A 27,948-nucleotide genomic window follows, 5' to 3' on the forward strand; every position below is an offset into this window, starting at 1 on the left:
CTCATGACCATCATAGTGACACAAGTGTAGCCATCTCATGACCATCATAGTGACACAAGTATAGCCATCTCAAGGCCATCATAGTGACACAAGTATAGCCATCTCATGACCATCATAGTGACACAAGTGTAGCCATCTCATGACCATCATAGTGACACAAGTATAGCCATCTCATGACCATCATAGTGACACAAGTGTAGCCATCTCATGACCATCATAGTGACACAAGTATAGCCATCTCATGACCATCATAGTGACACAAGTATAGCCATCTCAAGGCCATCATAGTGACACAAGTATAGCCATCTCATGACCATCATAGTGACACAAGTATAGCCATCTCATGACCATCATAGTGACACAAGTATAGCCATCTCAAGACCATCATAGTGACACAAGTGTAGCCATCTCATGACCATCATAGTGACACAAGTATAGCCATCGCATGACCATCATAGTGACACAAGCATAGCCATCTCAAGGTCATCATAATGACACAAGTATAGCCATCTCAAGACTGTCATAGTGACACAAGTGTAGCCATCTCAAGGCCATCATAGTGACACAAGTATAGCCATCTCATGACCATCATAGTGACACAACTGTGTAGCCATCTCAAGGCCATCATAGTGACACAAGTATAGCCATCTCATGACCATCATAGTGACACAAGTGTAGCCATCTCATGACCATCATAGTGACACAAGTATAGCCATCTCAAGGCCATCATAGTGACACAAGTATAGCCATCTCATGACCATCATAGTGACACAAGTGTAGCCATCTCATGACCATCATAGTGACACAAGTATAGCCATCTCATGACCATCATAGTGACACAAGTATAGCCATCTCATGACCATCATAGTGACACAAGCATAGCCATCTCATGACCATCATAATGACACAAGTATAGCCATCTCAAGACTGTCATAGTGACACAAGTGTAGCCATCTCAAGGCCATCATAATGATACAAGTATAGCCATCTCAAGGCCATCATAGTGACACAAGTATAGCCATCTCAAGGCCATCATAATGACACAAGTATAGCCATCTAAAGGCCATCATAGTGACACAAGTGTAGCCATCTCAAGACCATCATAGTGACACAAGCATAGCCATCTCATGACCATCAGAGTGACACAAGCATAGCCATCTCAAGGCCATCATAATGACACAAGTATAGCCATCTCAAGACTGTCATAGTGACACAAGCATAGCCATCTCATAAGGCAAGTATATCATCAAATGACATAGTGAGTTATAGCCATCTCAAGACTGTCATAGTGACACTGTCATAGCCATCTCAAGACCATCATAGTGAAACAAGTTATTCTACCCTGGTGAAACATCTGTAGATATATCACATCTACCATGGTGACACAACTGTAGATATATCACATCTACCATGGTGACACAACTGTAGATATATCAGATCTACCATGGTGACACAACTGTAGATATATCAGATCTACCATGGTGACACAACTGTAGATATATCACATCTACCATGGTGACACAACTGTAGATATATCACATCTACCATGGTGACACAACTGTAGATATATGAGATCTACCATGGTGACACAACTGTAGATATATCACATCTACCCTGGTGAAACATCTGTAGATATATCACATCTACCATGGTGACACAACTGTAGATATATTAGATGTACCATGGTGACACAACTGTAGATATATCAGATGTACCATGGTGTAACAACTGTAGATATATTAGATGTACCATGGTGACACAGCTGTAGATATATCAGATCTACCATGGTGAAACAACTGTAGATATATCAGATGTACCACGGTGTAACAACTGTAGATATATCAGATCTACCATGGTGAAACATCTATAGATATATCACATCTACCATGGTGACACAACTGTAGATATATCAGATCTACCATGGTGACACAACTGTAGATATATCAGATCTATCCTGGTGTAACAACTGTTGATATATCACATCTACCATGGTGTAACAACTGTTGATATATCACATCTACCATGGTGTAACAACTGTAGATATATCAGATCTACCATGGTGAAACAACTGTAGATATATTAGATCTACCACGGTGAAAAAACTGTAGATATGTAACAGGGATAAATCCAGGGATTGTATACTGTGTACATACATTTATAATTAATCATTCTATTCTTATTTCAGGTGATCCGACAGACTACTTTTCCATACATTATATTTACGTTACAATTAGTTGTCAGTCCAGTTGCATCTTGTTTTGGCCTTAACTGATCAGTTCTGTGTCACAGGGCTGGTTCATCGTGTATTTAAGGGTATCTGAGTCGATCTACTTTTATGTCATTGTCTTCAGTTGCTTTAACAATAGCCCAGGCTCAGCTTCTCAGTTGATTGGTTTAATTTCAAACATACTTCTCACCGCCATGTAACTAATCAGTTTGCACCACACTGTCTCTACCTGAGGACTGTTTAGAAGATTGAGTTTTGGTCTAAGGTTAGTAATAATACATTTGTAATATTTACATAGCTTATTAAACTCTACTATAAATAACTGTATAACATAGGCATAAATATGCTCAAGATAAATCAAATGTAAATATTTACACAGTATGCTATTTGGAAAGATTTCCGCCCGTAACATCCGTATATTTTTAATCATTATATGCCTAAGAATATTCGCCTATGTTTTTTTTTATAAACAGCCTGTACCTAAACCTAAACCCTAACCCTAAAATCTAACCCCAAACCTAACCCTAACCCCTCGAAATAATCCTAATAAATAGAATACATTTCAAGCCGGGGTTATGGGCGGAACTCTTACCTGCTATTTTACCTGTATGAATGTGTGTATGGTTGGCTTTGCTATATGTTTATGTTGGCTTGTAGTTCTTGTTTTACAAATGCTCTATATGATGTAAGATTGATCTGTTTCATCAATTTCGTATCTTGTTTTTAACTCCATAGTGGTAGTTTCAAGTATGTATATATGTTGTTACAGTACAACTAGAAATTATTGAGAATTTAAGACTGTAATTTTTATTTTTTTTCACTCATTACTCACATATTAAATGTGAACATTAGCAGAACATATCTCCAGATTCAAAGACATCGTGAACAGTTAGTATTTTGTCAAGTCACCACGGGCAGCAATGCAGGCTTCAATGCGGCGGGGCATACTACTGATCAAAGAAGTTAGAAAGTCGTAGTCCATGCTGTCCCAATATCGGATCACCTCTTCTTTCATTTCAGCAATATTTGTCAGATTTTTCTTATTGACACTTTCCTTCATAAGTCCCCCAAATTTTTCTATTGGATTTAGGTCAGGGCTATAGCTTGGTCAATCTAATAATGTCATATTTTGGGTCCGAAACCAGGCCTGTGAATGCTTTGAACGATGTTTTGGGTCGTTGTCCTGCTGGAAAATCCAAACATTTCCATAGAACACGTGAGCAGATGGAAGTAAATGTCCCACGAGAATATCTGTGTACCGCTCACTGTTCATATTCCCTTCAAATACACAGAGGGGTGTTGCCCCTAACACAGATATGCCACCCCACACATTAAATTTCGGACTGTACTTTGGGCGCTTAATACAAAGGTTTTTCAGTTTGTTTGGTCAAGAATTTCAGTGTTTTAGGAAACAGCCACACAGAACTTTCATCTGAGAAAATCACATTGTCCCAGTTAAAATTTCTACGCTGTAAGCACCCGTTCAACCTTCACTCCTTTTGTTCAGATTTCATGATCGGTGATGGAATTCCTCGACTTTTCTGCCAACCCATTGCATGCAGCTCAGTTTTAATTGTCTCCTTACATACAGCCACAGTTCCTCTATCAATCATATCCAGCCTTAAGTTTTCTAAACGCCTTTGTTTGTTTTTAGAAACAAGAATACAAAGCCAAGCCTCCCTGTCACCGACAGTCAATTTTCTAGGCCTACCTGCGCCTCCCTGGTGCTCAATGCCATATCCATTTGCAATATTTTTCAAAACACGATACACAGTGGACAAAGGGATGCCTGTTCTACTTGAAATCACTTTAGCTGATCTGATGTCCTTGTTATAATACTCTACAATCAACATCCTCTTCTCTAAATCATCCATACTGAGGATCACTGAAAATGTTGTCTGCTATTAAGTAAACAAAGGGGGATAACTCTTCACAAACTAATGAAAAAGGATTAACAGAGTTGTGTCTCTTGAATGAAACCAAGCTCTTGGTAGCTGGTCAAGGTTGTTTATATTAGAAATCCAATTAAACATATTCCTAAAATTCTCAAAAATTTCTGGTCATACTATATAATGGTATTATTTTATGTGTTGTCTCATGGGCAATAACTCTCATAAGTGTATCCTATTTTATGTAGGATTATTGCACGTGTTGGCCGCCGGCTGCTGGGTGCTTGAGCACACTCCCGTGTCACCCACAGGGTAGGTTCCATTGTCTGTTTTATAGTCTGATTCATGATATGCCACGTGATATGTCACTTGTAATAGTAACAATAGTATATGCCATTTTTCCTAACCTGCGTGAGATTGTCTTAGACAAGTTCATTGTTTAGTTAGGTCTGTATGGAGACACATGTTATTCCGATATGTATATATGAAGATATGAGTTTATCAGATGTTTTAGAGAACGCATATACATTGTATGATTATGATTACTACTTCTCCATCTTCCACTAAGGAATAAAGATATTGACCTCACAAAACGTTAATTACGGAGCACCACTATTTCATGGCTGCAACAGATATATCAGATTGACCAAGGTGTAACAACTGTAGATATATCAGATCTACCATGGTGAAACAACTGGAGATATATCAGATCTACCATGGTGTAACAACTGGAGATATATCAGATCTACCATGGTGTAACAACTGGAGATATATCAGATCTACCATGGTGTAACAACTGTAGATATATCAGATCTACCATGGTGTAACAACTGGAGATATATCAGATCTACCATGGTGTAACAACTGGAGATATATCAGATCTACCATGGTGTAACAACTGGAGATATATCAGATCTACCATGGTGTAACAACTGGAGATATATCAGATCTACCATGGTGAAACAACTGTAGATATATCAGATCTACCATGGTGTAACAACTGTAGATATATCAGATCTACCATGGTGAAACAACTGTAGATATATCAGATGTACCATGGTGTAACAACTGGAGATATATCAGATCTACCATGGTGTAACAACTGTAGATATATCAGATGTACCATGGTGAAACAACTGTAGATATATCAGATCTACCATGGTGAAACAACTGTAGATATATCAGATGTACCATGGTGTAACAACTGGAGATATATCAGATCTACCATGGTGTAACAACTGGAGATTTATCAGATCTACCATGGTGTAACAACTGTAGATATATCAGATCTACCATGGTGAAACAACTGTAGATATATCAGATCTACCATGGTGTAACAACTGGAGATATATCAGATCTACCAAGGTGTAACAACTGGAGATTTATTGGAACTACCATGGTGTAACAACTGTTGATATATGAGATCTGCCATGGTGAAACAACTGGAGATTTATTGGAACTACCATGGTGTAACAACTGTTGATATATGAGATCTACCATGGTGAAACAACTGTAGATATATCAGATGTACCATGGTGTAACAACTGGAGATATATCAGATCTACCATGGTGTAACAACTGGAGATTTATTGGAACTACCATGGTGTAACAACTGTTGATATATGAGATCTGCCATGGTGAAACAACTGGAGATTTATTGGAACTACCATGGTGTAACAACTGTTGATATATCAGATCTACCATGGTGTAACAACTGTAGATATATCAGATCTACCATGGTGTAACAACTGGAGATATATCAGATCTACCAAGGTGTAACAACTGGAGATTTATTGGAACTACCATGGTGTAACAACTGTAGATATATGAGATCTACCATGGTGTAACAACTGTAGATATATCAGATCTACCATGGTGTAACAACTGTAGATATATCAGATCTACCATGGTGAAACAACTGTAGATATATCAGATCTACCATGGTGTAACAACTGTAGATATATCAGATCTACCATGGTGTAACAACTGTAGATATATCAGATCTACCATGGTGTAACAACTGTAGATATATCAGATCTACCATGGTGTAACAACTGTAGATATATCAGATCTATCCTGGTGTAACAACTGTAGATATATCAGATCTACCATGGTGTAACAACTGTAGATATATCAGATCTACCATGGTGAAACAACTAGAGATATATCAGATGTACCATGGTGTAACAACTGTAGATATATCAGATCTACCATGGTGTAACAACTGTAGATATATCAGATCTACCATGGTGAAACAACTGTAGATATATCAGATCTACCATGGTGTAACAACTGTAGATATATCAGATCTACCATGGTGAAACAACTGTAGATATATCAGATCTACCATGGTGTAACAACTGTAGATATATCAGATCTACCATGGTGTAACAACTGTAGATATATCAGATCTACCATGGTATAAGAACTACCATGGTGCAACAACTGTAGATATATCAGATCTACCATGGTGTAACAACTGTAGATATATCAGATACCATGGTACAACCATGGATCTACCATGGTGTAACAACTGTAGATATATCAGATCTACCATGGTGTAACAACTGTAGATATATCAGATCTACCATGGTGTAACAACTGTAGATATATCAGATCTACCATGGTGAAACAACTGTAGATATATCAGATCTACCATGGTGTAACAACTGTAGATATATCAGATCTACCATGGTGTAACAACTGTAGATATATCAGATCTACCATGGTGAAACAACTGTAGATATATCAGATCTACCATGGTGAAACAACTGTAGATATATCAGATCTACCATGGTGTAACAACTGTAGATATATCAGATCTACCATGGTGAAACAACTGTAGATATATCAGATCTACCATGGTGTAACAACTGTAGATATATCAGATCTACCATGGTGAAACAACTGTAGATATATCAGATCTACCATGGTGAAACAACTGTAGATATATCAGATGTACCATGGTGAAACAACTGTAGATATATCAGATCTACCATGGTGTAACAACTGTAGATATATCAGATCTACCATGGTGAAACAACTGTAGATATATCAGATCTACCATGGTGTAACAACTGTAGATATATCAGACCATGGTGTAACAACTGTAGATATATCAGATCTACCATGGTGTAACAACTGTAGATATATCAGATCTACCATGGTGAAACAACTGTAGATATATCAGATCTACCATGGTGAAACAACTGTAGATATATCAGATCTACCATGGTGTAACAACTGTAGATATATCAGATGTACCATGGTGAAACAACTGTAGATATATCAGATCTACCATGGTGTAACAACTGTAGATATATCAGATCTACCATGGTGTAACAACTGTAGATATATCAGATCTACCATGGTGAAACAACTGTTGATATATCAGATCTACCATGGTGAAACAACTGTAGATATATCAGATCTACCATGGTGAAACAACTGTAGATATATCAGATCTACCATGGTGTAACAACTGTAGATATATCAGATCTACCATGGTGAAACAACTGTAGATATATCAGATCTACCATGGTGTAACAACAGATATATCAGATCTACCATGGTGTAACAACTGGAACTAGATATATCAGATCTACCATGGTGTAACAACTGTAGATATATCAGATCTACCATGGTGTAACAACTGTAGATATATCAGATCTATCCTGGTGTAACAACTGTAGATATATCAGATCTATCCTGGTGAAACAACTGCAGATATATCAGATCTATCCTGGTGTAACAACTGGAGATATATCAGATCTACCATGGTGAAACAACTGTAGATATATCAGATCTACCATGGTGTAACAACTGTAGATATATCAGATCTACCATGGTGAAACAACTGTAGATATATCAGATCTACCATGGTGTAACAACTGTAGATATATCAGATGTACCATGGTGAAACAACTGTAGATATATCAGATGTACCATGGTGAAACAACTGTAGATATATCAGATCTACCATGGTGTAACAACTGTAGATATATCAGATCTACCATGGTCAAACAACTGTAGATATATTAGATGTACCATGGTGTAACAACTTTAGATATATCAGATCTACCATGGTCAAACAACTGTAGATATATCAGATGTACCATGGTGAAACAACTGAAGATATATCAGATGTACCATGGTGTAACAACTGTAGATATATCAGATCTACCATGGTGAAACAACTGTAGATATATTAGATCTATCCAGGCTCTCTCCTCTGAGTTTACTACCCAGAAATTACCTTGTGTCCATTGGCTGGGATGGTTTCATAGAAGCCATGGTACATGTCCCTTGGGGAGGGTGGGAACTGCCGCGCCGAGTCCATGTCCTCCAGCGGGGGACAAGCAGTTAGAGTTGTTTCTGAGGTTGAGGCACCATCACGGTAACACTCCTCGTCACCTGCAAATATATATAACAGTCAGTTGGCAATCCATCATAGAGACACAACCCTGAACTACATTCTAGGGGAGATAACACACAGCATTATAAACTGGAAGAGATAACACATATCATTATACACTGGAGGGGATAACACACAGCAATATACACTGGAGAAGATAACACACAGCATTATACACTGGAAGAGATAACACACAGCAATATACACTGGAGAAGATAACACACAGCATTATACAGTTGAGGAGATTACACACAGCATTATACACTGGAAGAGATAACACACAGCATTATACACTGGAGGAGATAACACACAGCATTATACACTGGAAGAGATAACACACAGCATTATACACTGGAAGAGATAACACACAGCATTATACACTGGAGGAGATAACACACAGCATTATACACTGGAGGAGATAACACACAGCATTATACACTGGAGGAGACACACAGCATTATACACTGGAGGAGATAACACACAGCATTATACACTGGAGGACAGCAACACACAGCAGGATATAACACACAGCATTATACACTGGAAGAGATAACACAGCATTATACACTGGAGGAGATAACACACAGCATTATACACTGGAAGAGATAACACATTATATACAGAGATAACACACAGCATTATACACTGGAGGAGATAACACACAGCATTATACACTGGAGGAGATAACACACAGCATTATACACTGGAGGAGATAACACACAGCATTATACACTGGAGGAGATAACACACAGCATTATACACTGGAGAAGATAACACACAGCATTATACACTGGAGGAGATAACACACAGCATTATACACTGGAGGAGATAACACACAGCATTATACAGTTGAGGAGATAACACACAGCATTATACACTGGAGGAGATAACACACAGCATTATACACTGGAGGAGATAACACACAGCATTATACACTGGAGGAGATAACACACAGCATTATACACTGGAGGAGATAACACACAGCATTATACACTGGAGGAGATAACACACAGCATTATACACTGGAGGAGATAACACACAGCATTATACACTGGAAGAGATAACACACAGCATTATACACTGGAGGAGATAACACACAGCATTATACACTGGAGGAGATAACACACAGCATTATACACTGGAGGAGATAACACACAGCATTATACACTGGAGGAGATAACACACAGCATTATACACTGGAGGAGATAACACACAGCAATTATACACTGGAGGAGATAACACACAGCATTATACACTGGAGGAGATAACACACAGCATTATACACTGGAAGAGATAACACACAGCATTATACAGTGGAGGAGATAACACACAGCATTATACACTGGAGGAGATAACACACAGCATTATACACTGGAAGAGATAACACACAGCATTATACAGTGGAGGAGATAACACACAGCGTTTTACAGTGGAGGAGAGAACACACTGCATTATGCACTGGAGAAGACAACACACAGCATTATACAGTGGAGGAGATAACACACAGCATTATACAGTGGAGGAGATAACACACAGAATAACACTGGAGGAAATAACACACAACATTATACACTGGAGGCGATTACACACAGCAATATACCCTGGAGGCGATAACACACAGAATTATATAGTGGAGGAGATAACACACAACATTATACACTGGAGGAGATAACAAAACATTATACGGTGGAGGAGATAACACACAGCATTATACACTGGAGGATATAACACACAGCATGATACAGTGGAGGAGATAACACATGGCATTGTGATACACTGGAGGAGATAACACATAGCACATCACAGACCCACTATTGGAGCAGTGTCCATCACACATCACAGACCCACTATTGGAGCAGTGTCCATCATACATCACAGACCCACTATTGGAGCAGTGTCCATCATACATCACAAACCCACTATTGGAGCAGTGTCCATCATACATCACAGACCCACTATTGGAGCAGTGTCCATCATATATCACAGACCCACTATTGGAGCAGTGTCCATCATACATCACAGACCCACTATTGGAGCAGTGTCCATCATACATCACAGACCCACTATTGGAGCAGTGTCCATCATACATCACAGACCCACTATTGGAGCAGTGTCCATCATACATCACAGACCCACTATTGGAGCAGTGTCCATCATACATCACAGACCCACTATTGGAGCAGTGTCCATCATACATCACAGACCCACTATTGGAGCAGTGTCCATCATGGATCACAGACCCACTATTGGAGCAGTGTCCATCATACATCACAGACCCACTATTGGAGCAGTGTCCATCATACATCACAGACCCACTATTGGAGCAGTGTCCATCATACATCACAGACCCACTATTAGAGCAGTGTCCATCATACATCACAGACCCACTATTGGAGCAGTGTCCATCATGGATCACAGACCCACTATTGGAGCAGTGTCCATCATGGATCACAGACCCACTACTGGAGCAGTGTCCATCATACATCACAGACCCACTATTGGAGCAGTGTCCATCATGGATCACAGATCCACTATTGGAGTAGTGTCCATCATACATCACAGACCCACTATTGGAGCAGTGTCCATCATACATCACAGACCCACTATTGGAGCAGTGTCCATCATACATCACAGACCCACTACTGGAGCAGTGTCCATCATACATCACAGACCCACTATTGGAGCAGTGTCCATCATACATCACAGACCCACTATTGGAGCAGTGTCCATCATACATCACAGACCCACTATTGAGCAGTGTCCATCATACATCACAGACCCACTATTGGAGCAGTGTCCATCATACATCACAGACCCACTATTGGAGCAGTGTCCATCATGGATCACAGACCCACTATTGGAGCAGTGTCCATCATACATCACAGACCCACTATTGGAGCAGTGTCCATCATACATCACAGACCCACTATTGGAGCAGTGTCCATCATACATCATAGACCCACTATTGGAGCAGTGTCCATCATACATCACAGACCCACTATTGGAGCAGTGTCCATCATACATCACAGACCCACTATTGGAGCAGTGTCCATCATACATCACAGACCCACTATTGGAGCAGTGTCCATCATACATCACAGACCCACTATTGGAGCAGTGTCCATCATACATCACAGACCCACTATTGGAGCAGTGTCCATCATACATCACAGACCCACTATTGGAGCAGTGTCCATCATCATCACAGACCCACTACATCCATCATGGATCACAGACCCACTATTGGAGCAGTGTCCATCATACATCACAGACCCACTATTGGAGCAGTGTCCATCATACATCACAGACCCACTATTGGAGCAGTGTCCATCTTACAACACAGACCTACTATTGGTGCAGTGTCCATGATACATCACAGATGCACTATTGGTGCAGTGTCTATCACATACCAATAGGTAATAGGTAAAACCTACTAATGTAAACGCAAGACAAATTGACATTAAGATGTTCCATGTGAGAGTTGGTCCGTCGAGATGAGACGTGGGTGTGGCCTCTCTTATTTAGAACCTATGTACATCACTCCCGAACACAAACCCAGACCTAGGTCACAGTTGACAGTCACCAACAGCCTGAAGCTGTCATCTGCTCATCACAACATTCAAACATGTTTCAATGTCCCTGAGCTACTGGTGACTCTACTGTGGGGGCTTGTCCAACATTCCGGATACATTTGGTGGGAAAGTGATTACTGATCATAGGGTTACTACGACATCACAATGACCTCATTATCATACAAAAAAGGACACAACAGAAGGGGTTTATGTAGCAGGACACATCGGAAGATTATAGTCTACATCAGAACACCTTTACTGTGGTTTACAACCCTGTTACTGTAAGAAACATCAGTGACATTGTTACAACCATGTGTTACTGTAAGAAATGTCAGTGTCCTTCCATGTGTTACTGTAAGAAATGTCAGTGTCATGTTACAACCATGTGTTACTGTAAGAAATGTCAGTGTCATGTTACAACCATGTGTTACTGTAAGAAATGTCAGTGTCATGTTACAACCATGTGTTACTGTAAGAAATGTCAGTGACATTGTTACAACCATGTGTTACTGTAAGAAATGTCAGTGTCATGTTACAACCGTGTTACTGTAAGAAATGTCAGTGTCATGTTACAACCATGTGTTACTGTAAGAAATGTCAGTGTCATGTTACAACCATGTGTTACTGTAAGAAATGTCAGTGTCATGTTACAACCATGTTACTGTAAGAAACATCTGTGACATTGTTACAACCATGTGTTACTGTAAGAAATGTCAGTGTCATGTTACAACATGTGTTACTGTAAGAAATGTCATGTTACATTGTAACAAACATCTGTTGACATTGTTGTCATGTTACAACCATGTGTTACTGTAAGAAATGTCAGTGTCATTGTTACAACCATGTGTTACTGTAAGAAACATCTGTGACATTGTTACAACCATGTTACTGTAAGAAACATCAGTGTCATGTTACAACCATGTGTTACTGTAAGAAACATCTGTGTCATGTTACAACCATGTGTTACTGTAAGAAATGTCAGTGTCATGTTACAACCATGTGTTACTGTAAGAAATGTCAGTGTCATGTTACAACCATGTGTTACTGTAAGAAACATCTGTGACATTGTTACAACCATGTGTTACTGTAAGAAATGTCAGTGTCATGTTACAACCATGTGTTACTGTAAGAAACATCTGTGACATTGTTACAACCATGTGTTACTGTAAGAAATGTCAGTGTCATGTTACAACCATGTGTTACTGTAAGAAACATCTGTGACATTGTTACAACCATGTGTTACTGTAAGAAATGTCAGTGTCATGTTACAACCATGTGTTACTGTAAGAAACATCTGTGACATTGTTACAACCATGTGTTTATCTGTAAGAACCATATGTTCTGTGACATTGTTACAACCATGTGTTACTGTAAGAAACATCTGTGACATTGTTACAACCATGTGTTACTGTAAGAAACATCTGTGACATTGTTACAACCATGTGTTACTGTAAGAAACATCTGTGACATTGTTACAACCATGTGTTACTGTAAGAAACATCTGTGACATTGTTACAACCATGTGTTACTGTAAGAAACAGTGTCATGTTACATTGTTACAACCATGTGTTACTGTAAGAAACATCTGTGTCATTGTTACAACCATGTATTACTGTAATAAACATCTGTGACATTGTTACAACCATGTGTTACTGTAAGAAACATCTGTGACATTGTTACAACCATGTGTTAGAAACATCTGTGACATTGTTACAACCATGTGTTACTGTAAGAAACATCTGTGACATTGTTACAACCATGTGTTACTGTAAGAAACATCTGTGACATTGTTACAACCATGTGTTACTGTAAGAAACATGTGTGTCATTGTTACAACCATGTATTACTGTAATAAACATCTGTGACATTGTTACAACCATGTGTTCCTGTAAGAAATATCTGTGACATTGTTACAACCATAAGTATCTCCAGGTTCTACCATGTTCTACTGAAGCAGACATCTGTGTTGGTACAGCCATGTTCTACTGAAGCAGACATCTGTGTCGCTACAGCCATGTTCTACTTTACGAACATAAGTATCTGCAGTTTCAACCATGTGAGTCAGTAACATTATAACATGACAAGGGCAAGGATCTAAGTGCGTACTTACTGGCTGCTTGACGTGTGCATCAGTGACGAACACAAGCACTGTCAGTCGGAGTTGGAAACAGTCACTCCGACTCAGCTTCCTCTCTATGAGGAGTTATTTCCTCCTGTTTTTTCCTGGTGAGAAATTCTTGTGCCCAATCTAACATGCATCAGTGTCTATGTCACACTTACAGCTGGTATATCTGCTACAGCAGACACCTTTACAGGACAGTAACTCTATATCTGTTATAAGACATCAACTCTATATATCCGTTACAAGACACCAACTCTATATCTGTTATAAGACACCAGCTCTATATATCTGTTATAAGACATCAACTCTATATATCCGTTACAAGACACCAACTCTATATCTGTTATAAGACACCAGCTCTATATATCTGTTATAAGACATCAACTCTATATATCTGTTACAAGACACCAACTCTATACATCTGTTACAAGACACCAACTCTATATATCTGTTACAAGACACCAACTCTGTATATCTGTTATAAGACATCAACTCTATATATCCGTTACAAGACACCAGCTCTATATATCTGTTACAAGACACCAACTCTGTATATCTGTTACAAGACACCAGCTCTATATATCTGTTACAAGACACCAGCTCTATATATCTGTTATAAGACACCAGCTCTATATATCTGTTACAAGACACCAACTCTATCGTTGGGAGTCTCGTAAAGGATATACAGAGATGGTTCCTTGTAATGGATACATGGAGTTGGTGTCTTGTAACAGATAGTTTTAAATGCTGATGTGAAGTAAAACAAATCTGAGGACATCCCTATAGAAAGTTGGGATCAAAGGACATCCCCATAGAAATTTGGGATCAAAGGACATCCCCATATAAAGTTGGGATCAAAGGACATTCCAACAGAAGGTTGGGAACTGAGGACATCCCCACAGAAAGTTGGGATCAAAGGACATCCGCACAGAAAGTTGGGATGTGAGGACATCTCCTCAGAAAGTTGGGATCAAAGGACATCCCCACAGAAAGCAGGGATCAAAGGACATCCCCACAGAAAGTCGTAATATTATTATTATATGATATTTATATAGCGTACATATCCAGGAAACTAGTGCTTGCTCAAGGCGCTGGTATATTTTTCCCTCGACCACTGGATGTCAATCTCAACGGCACATCGTATTATCAATCTCAACTCCCTGGGACACTCCCATGATCTGAGAACATCCCAACAGAAAGTCACAGTCTGAGGACATCCAAACAGAAAGTCACAGTCTGAGGACATCCCAACAGAAAGTCACAGTCTAAGGACATCCCAACAGAAAGTCACAGTCCAAGGACATCCCAACAGAAAGTCACAGTCCAAGGACATCCCAACAGAAAGTCACAGTCTGAGGACATCCCAACAGAAAGTCACAGTCCAAGGACATCCCAACAGAAAGTCACAGTCTGAGGACATCCCAACAGAAAGTCACAGTCTGAGGACATCCCAACAGAAAGTCACAGTCCAAGGACATCCCAACAGAAAGTCACAGTCCAAGGACATCCCAACAGAAAGTCACAGTCCAAGACATCCCAACAGTCTGAGGACATCCCAACAGAAAGTCACAGTCCAAGGACATCCCAACAGAAAGTCACAGTCCAAGGACATCCCAACAGAAAGTCACAGTCAGAGGAGTCACAGTCCAAGGACATCCCAACAGAAAGTCACAGTCCAAGGACATCCCAACAGAAAGTCACAGTCCAAGGACATCCCAACAGAAAGTCACAGTCCAAGGACATCCCAACAGAAAGTCACAGTCCAAGGACATCCCAACAGAAAGTCACAGTCCAAGGACATCCCAACAGAAAGTCAGGACATCCCAACAGTCCAAGGACATCCCAACAGAAAGTCACAGTCCAAGGACATCCCAATGAAGTCGTGATCATCATCATCTTTGTCATCATTATCATTGTCAATATAACCACTGTGATTGTCAACAATGACATCACCATTATTGAAAATATCACCATCAACACTACCTATAAACTGCCACAACAATCCAACTCTGCAGATGTAATTAACCATCAAAACTATCATTAACAAACATCTCTACCACTATCATCACCTTCACCATCACCTTCACAACACCGTCATCACCAACCCCATCACCACTATCATTAACAAACATCTCTACCACTATCATCACCTTCACAACACCATCACCACTATCATTAACAAACATCTCTACCACTATCATCACCTTCACAACACCGTCATCACCACCACCATCACCACTATCATTAACAAACATCTCTACCACTATCATCACCTTCACAACACTGTCATCACCACCACCACCATCACCACTACCATTAACAAACATCTCTACCTCTATCATCACCTTCACAACAATGTCATCACCACCACCATCACCACTACCATTAACAAACATCTCTACCACTGTCATCACCTTCACAACACCGTCATCACCACCACCATCAACACTACCATTAACTCATTGAGGCCGAGAGACGCATATATGGGGCAAATTAATCAGCTCCTCACAGCGAGTGACGTGTTTATGGGGCAGGTAATTAGCAGTTTCTCACAGCGAGAGCCACATACAGTCGTCAACAGAAAGCACCTCTTATTCAGCGAGAGACGCACGTGTGTTGTACTTTTAAAAATCGCACTGTACCTATTATTTCAACCAATTTAGCAGTACTGAGCAAATGTTAGCTTTTCTTACGAGAGATCCCACCTTTAGTATCAATCAGAAGAAGTATTTAAAGTGTTTTGATAACAATTGCTAATCATTATCATAGGCTTGTACAGCGTTTAGCAAATGAGCGTAATCGCGTGAGAAAGGGATTATGATGTTTTACAGAGTAAAGTGCCTAGTACTCTTCCTTGGGAATGGATACTAAAATACTTCGTGATGCACCTTGATTGAATTAGATGTAATGGTTTAGAGGTTACTCAAATGATATTTCCTTCAACTACCTAATAAATAGGACACAATATACATACATACATACATACAAATACTTATATAAAGCGCCAATATCCGTGAGAAATCGCTCAAAGTCTCCAAAGCCTAAGATGGTCAAAGATATCACATATAGTTCAAATGCTTCACCAAAGAGACATGTCTTCAGATTTGATTTTAAAACAGCTAAATCTGGTTGTGTTCTGAGGTGAGATGGAAGATTGTTCAGAGATGAGGCCCAGCCATCTCAAGTGACCTGTCACCATATGTGTTTTTGTCCTAGTCACAGGAATTGTCAAAGACACTGGTCATTTGATCCGGAAGAGCGTACAGCAGTATAGCACGTGGAACAGATCCACAGAGGTACTGAGGAGCTAGACCATGTAAAACTTTTTAAAAACAAGGAGTAGAGTTTTATATTTTATCGCGGTAGTGGGCCGGAAGCCAATGAAGTGAGTGAAGAACAGGGAGTAATGTGGTCCGATTTCTTTGACAGAGACCACTCTGGCTGCAGTATTCTGCACCTTCTGAGAAAGCTTGTGTATAAGATTGTTTGGGAGGCCAGCAAGAGCGCATTACAGTAGTCAAGACGAGATGTTACATATGCCTGAACAAGAGATGCTGTAGTCTTGACGTCCAGGTATCGTCGAATTATGCCGATGTTACGAATGTAGTAGCCTCAGCCCTTCTACAGATGTTATTGATGTGTGGCTCCATGGACAGTGAAGAATCAAAAATAACTCCCAAGTTTTAGCACCTCATGGTTTGGCTGAATCTCACACTGACCGATGCTGAATTTAGGAAGAGAGATACTGGGTTGGAGGACGCTTAGGAAATTTCAAGGACATACAAAGAATTCAAACACAATAGAATAGTTTGAATTTACTTTTAGGCATCATTACGTTGTCATGTTTCATATACTGAAACATAATGTATAAACACAAGTAATTATACATCCAAGCTCGAATAGATTAAACATAATTGAACTTACTAATTTGAAGTTTACTGAATTGTAACTAGTTGTTTTCCATAATCTAAAGTTCGTAATGTTACCTAAAGCGAATATAAAGTGATAAGTCGCCTTTGCATCGAATACATATATACATGTCAGTGTTATTACAACAATGAAATCTTTTACTACGTTTGTTACAAATGACAGTAAGTTGGTAATTCAAATCATTGTCACACATGGACAGAAGTAATATCATAAGTTATTACATGTAAGCCATACAAAGGTATTTCAAGCATTTTTGTTCAAGCTGTTGAAAGTTTCATGTTGATTTGAATTGTCAGTTTTCTATGCAATTTACATGAGCATTCTGTAAAACGCTTGTATTTGATCTGTGTAATTATCAAATCCGGTGCAATTATCATGTATCAATCAAGTCAGTCTCTATTGATCCATCGTCAATAAAAGCTGGATAGTATATCAGTTACTGTATCGATACACATGCGTTATAATCATTCAAGCAGATTACAGTAATGAGATAACTGAACGCTTCTTTCGACCTTGAAATAACAGCCTCCGGTAGAATGCATATGTAGTTACGTCCTTGTTGAAAGGTTTGTCCCGTGACAAGTGTAAAATAAACAGATGGGCTGTTATATCATTGGACATCTTACTTTTATGGAGTCACGCCTCTCTGTGATGTTTATACATGCATGCACATCTGTAATCTTATTAACTCGTTTGCATTCAGTAAAGATATAGGCAGCGCCCACCTTCATAAATATTGGGGTGGGGGTGTCAACTGCAAGTTTATACACTATAATAATTCAGTATAGTGTCACCTCGTGAATTCTGTAATGCGTGTACTCTAGTTTGGATAGTCATTCATATCAAGGTGAAGATTATATTTTCATGTACAGCAAACCATTATGTTTTATGTACTAGTTGTGTGCATAAAATGTATATGAAAATAAATACAACCTCTACTCAGTGGTTGGATTTCAATCGCTTTGTTTTACTTATCGATAAACACTAAAATGAGGACAAATAAACTCGCCAAAGTGACTATCTACTCCTATTTGTCTTATGTGTATGTATCATACATCGTTACCAGTGTGTATGTTTACAATACACAAACTGTTACATGATAGCTTGAGTTGATAAAGCCGAAACCCAGCATATCGACTGGTCAAGGATATAGCCAATAACCAATCGCTATCCAAGCTGCTGAGTGACCAAACGTGCTCTTCAGAAATTTCGCCCACTTCCATCACCTGTCCTTTCCTCTGTGACAGGTATCTCATGATAATGATTGGTCGCAGATAACATATGACCAGCCACTACATTGAACAGTTGAGATACCGAATGTTCTATTCGAAATTTGATGACTTCCTATCGCGTGACTCTTTGTTTTATGTCTATGCAAGGAATATGTAGTATACTTTTTGTATATATATGTTTGTATGGTCACGTATGTTTTCTGCATTAAATCTGTATGAAATAAAGTGCAATGCTATGAATGTGCTTTGTGCTCATCACAGACTAGCGTTATAGTACTTTCTTTAAAATAATTCTTAAACACTAGAAATGTATCGGCAAAACTGCTATTTTCATCGAAGATTATAAAGTATGAAAGTAAATTCTTCTTTACAGTATGTCATTGTCATAGATGTTTTGTAAATTTAAACCTCACACAATGATATAAGAGAGAGAATTTGTTATCGTGTGTCTCATCTGTTACATACAAATAATACATGTGTATGCATATTGTGAGCAAATATAAATGTACAAGCCGACAAAAGGTCTACAAGAGAAACTTGCAATAAAATTACATAAAGCTTGCAATACACGACATGTATTCACACCTTATTTCTTTCAACATATATCTTTACGACACAATTAAACAATCAGGACTTGTTTGTACGACTAGACAGTTTCCTGTGATCCCCGAAACCTGCCAGGGAAATCAGGTGTGACTAGCACTAATTAGTCTCGGCACAGAGAGTGGGCAATCAGCGAGGGCTTCCAGGTGTTGAGTAGTGGTGAGGCTCTCGGGCTTAATGAGTTAACAAACATCTCTACCACTGTCATCACCTTCACAACACCGTCATCACCACCACCATCACCACTATCATTAACAAACATCTCTACCACTATCATCACCTTCACAACACCGTCATCACCTTCACAACATCATCACCATTATCATTAACAAACATCTCTACCACTGTCATCACCTTCACAACACCGTCATCACCACCACCATCACCACTATCATTAACAAACATCTCTACCACTATCATCACCTTCACAACACCCGCATCACCTTCTCAACACCATCACCATTATCATTAACAAACATCTCTACCACTATCATCACCTTCACAACACCGTCATCACCTTCACAACACCATCACCATTATCATTAACAAACATCTCTATCACTATCATCACCTTCACAACACCGTCATCACCACCACCATCACCACTATCATTAACAAACATCTCTACCACTATCATCACCTTCACAACACCGCATCACCTTCTCAACACCATCACCATTATCATTAACAAACATCTCTATCACTATCATCACCTTCACAAAACCGTCAGCACCACAGTAACCGTCATCACCACCACCATCACCACTATCATTAACAAACATCTCTACCACTATCATCACCTTCACAACACTGTCATCACCTTCACAACCAACGTAATCACCATCATCACCATTATCATCATCATCACCATCATCAGCAACACCATCACCACTGTTATCATCTCCAACATCACCAACACCATCAATGCCAACACCAAGATCATCACTGCTACCGCCGCCATCACCACCACAACTATCAGCATCCAGTATCTAGTACTGTACCTTCAAGTGATGACATCAGCACCAGTATCTAGTACTGTACCTTCAAGTGATGACATCAGCACCAGTATCTAGTACTGTACCTTCAAGTGCTGACATCAGCACCAGTATCTAGTACTGTACCTTAAAGTGATGACATCAGCACCAGTATCTAGTACTGTACCTTCAAGTGCTGACATCAGCAGTATCCAGTATCTAGATGACATCAGCACTGTACCTTAAAGTGCTGACATCAGCACCAGTATCTAGTACTGTACCTTCAAGTGCTGACATCAGCACCAGTATCTAGTACCTTCAAGTGATGACATACCTTAAAGTGCTCAAGTCCTGACATCAGCACCAGTATCTAGTACTGTACCTTCAAGTGCTGACATCAGCACCAGTATCTGTACTGTATCAAGCTCTGAGTCAGCACCAGTATCTAGTACCCTACCTTAAAGTGATGACATCAGCACCAGTATCTAGTACTGTACCTTAAAGTGACATCAGACATTGGCACCTTAAAGTGATGTATCTCCAGTACTGTACCTTAAAGTGATGACATCAGCACCAGTATCTAGTACTGTACCTTCAAGTGATGACATCAGCACCAGTATCTAGTACTGTACCTTAAAGTGATGACATCAGCACCAGTATCTAGTACTGTACCTTAAAGTGATGACATCAGCACCAGTATCTAGTACTGTACCTTAAAGTGATGACATCAACACCAGTATCTAGTACTGTACCTTAAAGTGCTGACATCAGCTGGTTTACTTCCGAGGCTCCTGAAGACATGGCTGATGGACTGAACATGTCCCGACTCTCACAGAGAAGATTATGTGCTATCCTTAGAGCCACGCCTGACTGAGCTAAACTGTTACCATGGTAACTGCCTGACTAACATACAAATTTCAAAACAGTTTGAGAACTTCTGTGGAATATACGATATGGTAAATGTGTGGGCTGTGACTGAGCCTGCTTGTGTTCATGACAAGCACACCTTGTCCACTTCAACAACACTCGGCTTGTTACACAACAGAAGATAGTTCTTATGGAGCTACAACAAACTCATTCACTTCAACAAACTTCTCATTCACTTGGGTTCAATTAAACACAACCTCTCTAAAACATGCCATCACGAAGCAAGCCGGGTTCGAAGCAAGCCATCAGTAAAACATGCCATCACGAAGCAAGCCATCAGTAAAACATGCCATAAGTAAAACATGCCATCAGTAAAACATGCCATCAGTAAAACATGCCACCAGTAAAACATGCCATCATGAAGCAAGCCACCAGTAAAACATGCCATCAGTAAAACAATGCCACCAGTAAAACATGCCACCAGTAAAACATGCCATCAGTAAAACAAGCCATGAGTAAAACATGCCACCAATAAAACATGCCACCAGTAACACAAGCCATGAGTAAAACATGCCACCAGTAAAACATGCCATCAGTAAAACAAGCCATGAGTAAAACATGCCACCAGTAAAACATGCCATCAGTAAAACAAGCCAAGAGTAAAACATGCCACCAGTAAAACATGCCATGAGTAAAACATTCCACCAGTAAAACATGCCATCAATAATACATACCATCACTAAGCAAGTGACCAGTAAAACATATGGCATCAGTAAAACATGCCATCAGTAAAACATGCCTCCAGTGAAACATGCCATCAGTAAAACATGCCTCCAGTGAAACATGCCATCAGTAAAACATGCCTTCAGAAAAACATGCCACCAGTAAAACATGCCATCACGAAGGAAGCCACCAGTATAACATGCCATCAGTAAAACATGCCATCAGTAAAACATGCCACCAGTAAAATATGCCATCAGTAAGAAGGTCACCAGTGAAACATAACAACAGTAAAACATACCATCAATATGCAAGTCACCAGTATAACATGCCACCAGTAAAATATACCATCAGTAAGCAAGTCACCAGTAAAATATGCTGCCGGTAAAACATACCATTAGTATGCAAGTCAACAGTAAAACATTCCATCCTAAAAACAAACCATCTGTAAGCAAGTCACCAGTAAAATATGCTACCAGTAAAACATACCATTAGTATGCAAGTCAACAGTAAAACATACCATCCTAAAAACATACCATCTGTAAGCAGGTCAGCAGTAAAACAGCTACCAGTAAAACATTCCATTAGTATGCAAGTCAACAGAAACACATACCATCCTAAAAACATACCATCTGTAAGCAAGTCACCAGTAAAATGTGCTACCAGTAAAACATACCATTAGTATGCAAGTCAACAGTTAAACATACCATCAGTATGCAAGTTACAAGTTAAATATGGTGATAACACTCAACTACAACATGAATACTGTCCCTGTGATAACACTCAACTACAGCAGGAATATTGTCCTGGTGATAACACTCAACTACAATAGGAATACTGTCCTGGTGATAACACTCAACTACAACAGGAATACTGTCCTGGTGATAACACTCAACTACAGCAGGAATACTGTCCTGGTGATAACACTCAACTACAGCAGGAATACTGTCCTGGTGATGCAACTCAACACTAAAACTGGTGATACACTCAACAGGAATACTGTCCTGGTGATAACACTCAACTACAGCAGGAATACTGTCCTGGTGATAACACTCAACTACAGCAGGAATACTGTCCTGGTGATAACACTCAACTACAGCAGGAATACTGTCCTTGGTGATAACACTCAACTACAACAGGAATACTGTCCTGGTGATAACACTCAACTACAGCAGGAATACTGTCCCTGGATAACACTGATAATACTGTCCAACTCAACTACAACAGGAATACTGTCCTTGGTGATAACACTCAATTACAGCATGAATACTGTCCTGGTGATAACACTCAACTACAACAGGAATACTGTCCTGGTGATAACACTCAACTACAGCAGGAATACTGTCCTGGTGATAACACTCAACAACTACTGTCCTGGGAATACTGTCCTTGGTGATAACACTCAACTACAACAGGAATACTGTCCTGGTGATAACACTCAACTACAGGAATACTGTCCTGGTGATAACACTCAACTACAACAGGAATACTGTCCTTGGTGATAACACTCAACTACAACAGGAATACTGTCCTGGTGATAACACTCAACTACAGCAGGAATACTGTCCTGGTGATAACACTCAACTACAACAGGAATACTGTCCTTGGTGATAACACTCAACTACAGCAGGAATACTGTCCTTGGTGATAACACTCAACTACAGCAGGAATACTGTCCTGGTGATAACACTCAACTACAGCAGGAATACTGTCCTGGTGATAACACTCAACTACAGCAGGAATACTGTCCTGGTGATAACACTCAACTACAGCAGGAATACTGTCCTGGTGATAACACTCAACTACAGCAGGAATACTGTCCTGGTGATAACACTCAACTACAGCAGGAATACTGTCCTGGTGATAACACTCAACTACAGCAGGAATACTGTCCTGGTGATAACACTCAACTACAACAGGAATACTGTCCTGGTGATAACACTCAACTACAGCAGGAATACTGTCCTGGTGATAACACTCAACTACAACAGGAATACTACTGTCCCTGGTGATAACACTCAACTACAGCAGGAATACTGTCCTGGTGATAACACTCAACTACAACAGGAATACTGTCCTGGTGATAACACTCAACTACAGCAGGAATACTGTCCTGGTGATAACACTCAACTACAACAGGAATACTGTCCTTGGTGATAACACTCAACTACAACAGGAATACTGTCCTGGTGATAACACTCAACTACAGCAGGAATACTGTCCTGGTGATAACACTCAACTACAGCAGGAATACTGTCCTGGTGATAACACTCAACTACAGCAGGAATACTGTCCTGGTGATAACACTCAACTACAGCAGGAATACTGTCCTGGTGATAACACTCAACTACACAGGAATACTGTCCTGGTGATAACTCAACTACAGCAGGAATACTGTCCTGGTGATAACACTCAACTACAGCAGGAATACTGTCCTGGTGATAACACTCAACTACAACAGGAATACTGTCCTGGTGATAACACTCAACTACAGCAGGAATACTGTCCTGGTGATAACACTCAACTACAACAGGAATACTGTCCTTGGTGATAACACTCAACTACAGCAGGAATACTGTCCTACTGGTGATAACACTCAACTACAGCAGGAATACTGTCCTGGTGATAACACTCAACTACAACAGGAATACTGTCCTTGGTGATAACACTCAACTACAACAGGAATACTGTCCTGGTGATAACACTCAACTGTCCTGGTGCATAACACTCAACTACAACATTAATACTCCTGGTGATAACACTCAACTACAGCAGGAATACTGTCCTGGTGATAACACTCAACTACAGCAGGAATACTGTCCTGGTGATAACACTCAACTACAACAGGAATACTGTCCTGGTGATAACACTCAACTACAGCAGGAATACTGTCCTGGTGATAACACTCAACTACAGCAGGAATACTGTCCTGGTGATAACACTCAACTACAGCAGGAATACTGTCCTGGTGATAACACTCAACTACAACAGGAATACTGTCCTGGTGATAACACTAGACTGTTGCAGGAATACTGTCCTGGTGATAACACTCAACTACAGCAGGAATACTGTCCTGGTGATAACACTAGACTGGTGCAGGAATACTGTCCTGGTAATAGCTTGATGTTGTAAACCATGAGGGAAACATAAGCTGACCCAATGTGCTGCTGAAGTTGTGACACATGATGTGACACGTTTCACTTGTCTGCAGCGCCAGCACAGCAGGTGATGGAATCTTTTATCACAACTTTTCCACAAAGTCAGAAATATTATTGAACAAGATCATGCACCTTGTCAACTTTAATAAACACTGAAATATAAGTCACCACATAATTATTTGTCTTAGACATCAATGCCAGTGATATTCTTGTGACAAGGTGATGTCAATTCAACATTTTCACCATTATTGTGAAGTACTGCAGGGAGTGAGGGTGACAGCCTTCTGTCACGAGGACTGACACTACACAAAGACTCCTCACAGACACACACTGCACATAATCCAATTACACCCAGCAAGGCCTCTAGCATTCTGTGCCTGCAGACATTCCAGCACAACTCATGTCAACGGCTCACAGACACACAGACACACAGACATGTATACAGACACACGGCACCTTTCCTGTTGAAGCTAGAGTTATCTGTGTAAAGACAAAGCCGGCATGCTGCTGGCGGTGAGAGAGATATACTTACAGAGGGATGATTATTGATCAGGGATGTAGGGTCACACAGTAGGGGGGGGGGGGCAGAGGCTTCCCTCATACAGCAGCAGCATCAACAACAGCTCCATCTGCTGCTGTCAACAACTGCACCAACACCAGCAGTCTACATCAGCCTACAAACTGTGGCACCAGGCATTTCTCAGCCAAACATGCCATTCTGTGACACTAGGTGACCATTCCATCACCACACCCTGCCAGCACTGCCCATGTTACACCCCCTCCATGACTTACTGCTATATATTCTCCCACTACTCACCTCATTCTTGTGTTTAACCCCCCACATATAGTTTATCCAAAACACTTGGGCTTAAATCCGTTTTGTTTAAAGCACAGATGCTGTTACACACAGATTGTGATAAGCCGTTCCACAGTAGCCAGCTATTGTTGACAGTCTGGGGCAGTCCATTGCAGCACTAGGGGAGGCAGCTTGGCAGTGACTGCTGGTGAACTATTTCTGGGGAGAGGGTCAGCATGGTTGTGACAATCTGGATCTGGTGGAACGCTCACATAATTAAACATTGATGGGACGGATGGTGGAACGCTTGTTACAAGATTAAACACTGATGGTGGCTGAATGCCAGCTCTCACAAGGTTCCATGGCAATAAGAACCTGTACAAAACTGTGCATGAAATATTGATGCCTTTGTTTCAGCAGAGACCATCTACTATATGGTCTCTGGTTTCAGCATTAGGATTTATATTTACATCTATTTTAGACACAGAACATGGACCACCGGGCCAGACTTAGGTCAGTTTATAACAGGTTTGACAAATAATAGATCTTGTGTTAAAAGCCTGATTCAGAGCAAACATTCATTCAGTGCTGTTATCATGTTCCTCCCCCTGGGATAATGTTGCTTTCCCTGTGACCAGGCCCTAGACAAAGCAAGTCTAGATGACCTGAAGTTCACTGTTGTTGCTTTCTAGTTTAAATATTCTTGCTTGTTTCCACGACAACTGTATATTTTCTGAGATTAAATGATAGTCTATGATTTAAGCTATATATCATGTTTTCAGTAAAATGGTTGACTCAAATGTGACAAATTTCTAATTGCTCAATTCCATTAATTAATCACTAATTAATCATTGAAGATCACCAGGATGTGTGCCTTGCATCCTACACCAGATGAAGCAGGGAAGATAAACAGGAGGCTGTACAACTGTCAACACTGTCAGGGTCTCATGCAGGATGCAGGAGGAAGCAGCACTGATATATCTGTGGTATACTTTATCACTACATAACTAACCATCAGCCAACACAGGCCGGGTACAGAACACAGGCCGGGTACAGAACACAGGCCGGGTACAGAACACAGGCCGGGTACAGAACACAGGCCGGGTACAGAACACAGGCCGGGGTACAGAACACAGGCCGGGTACAGAACACAGGCCGGGTACAGAACACAGGCCGGGTACAAACACAGGCCGGGGTACAGAACACAGGCCGGGGTACAGAACACAGGCCGGGGTACAGAACACAGGCTGGGTACAGAACACAGGCCGGGCCACTGATATATTTGTGGCATATTTTATCACTACATAACTATAGTCTGTTTGCAGTGAAAACGAACTAGTGAATTGCATAATAAACAAAAATGTAAATCGAATATAGTGAAATTAAGATTGCGAATCCTCATAATTGAACATTTAAATCTTAGATTTTTAAACAACTTATGAAA

General features: G+C 40.1%; 1 protein-coding gene across 2 annotated transcripts in view; it reads right to left on the bottom strand.

Annotated features, from left to right (window-relative positions):
- Positions 1-27,948, bottom strand: part of LOC124281868 (unconventional myosin-XVI-like) — a 186,430-nt gene that overhangs the window by 30,534 nt on the left and 127,948 nt on the right. For both annotated transcript variants that reach the window (XM_046717894.1, XM_046717886.1), the window contains one exon: positions 8,372-8,529. In XM_046717894.1, the coding sequence (XP_046573850.1) occupies positions 8,372-8,529 (158 nt within the window). The remainder of the gene's footprint in view (positions 1-8,371; positions 8,530-27,948) is intronic.

Source organism: Haliotis rubra, unplaced genomic scaffold (genome assembly GCF_003918875.1).
Source record: "Haliotis rubra isolate DU_JTF1 unplaced genomic scaffold, ASM391887v1 Scf1082, whole genome shotgun sequence".
Lineage (NCBI taxonomy): Eukaryota > Metazoa > Mollusca > Gastropoda > Lepetellida > Haliotidae > Haliotis > Haliotis rubra.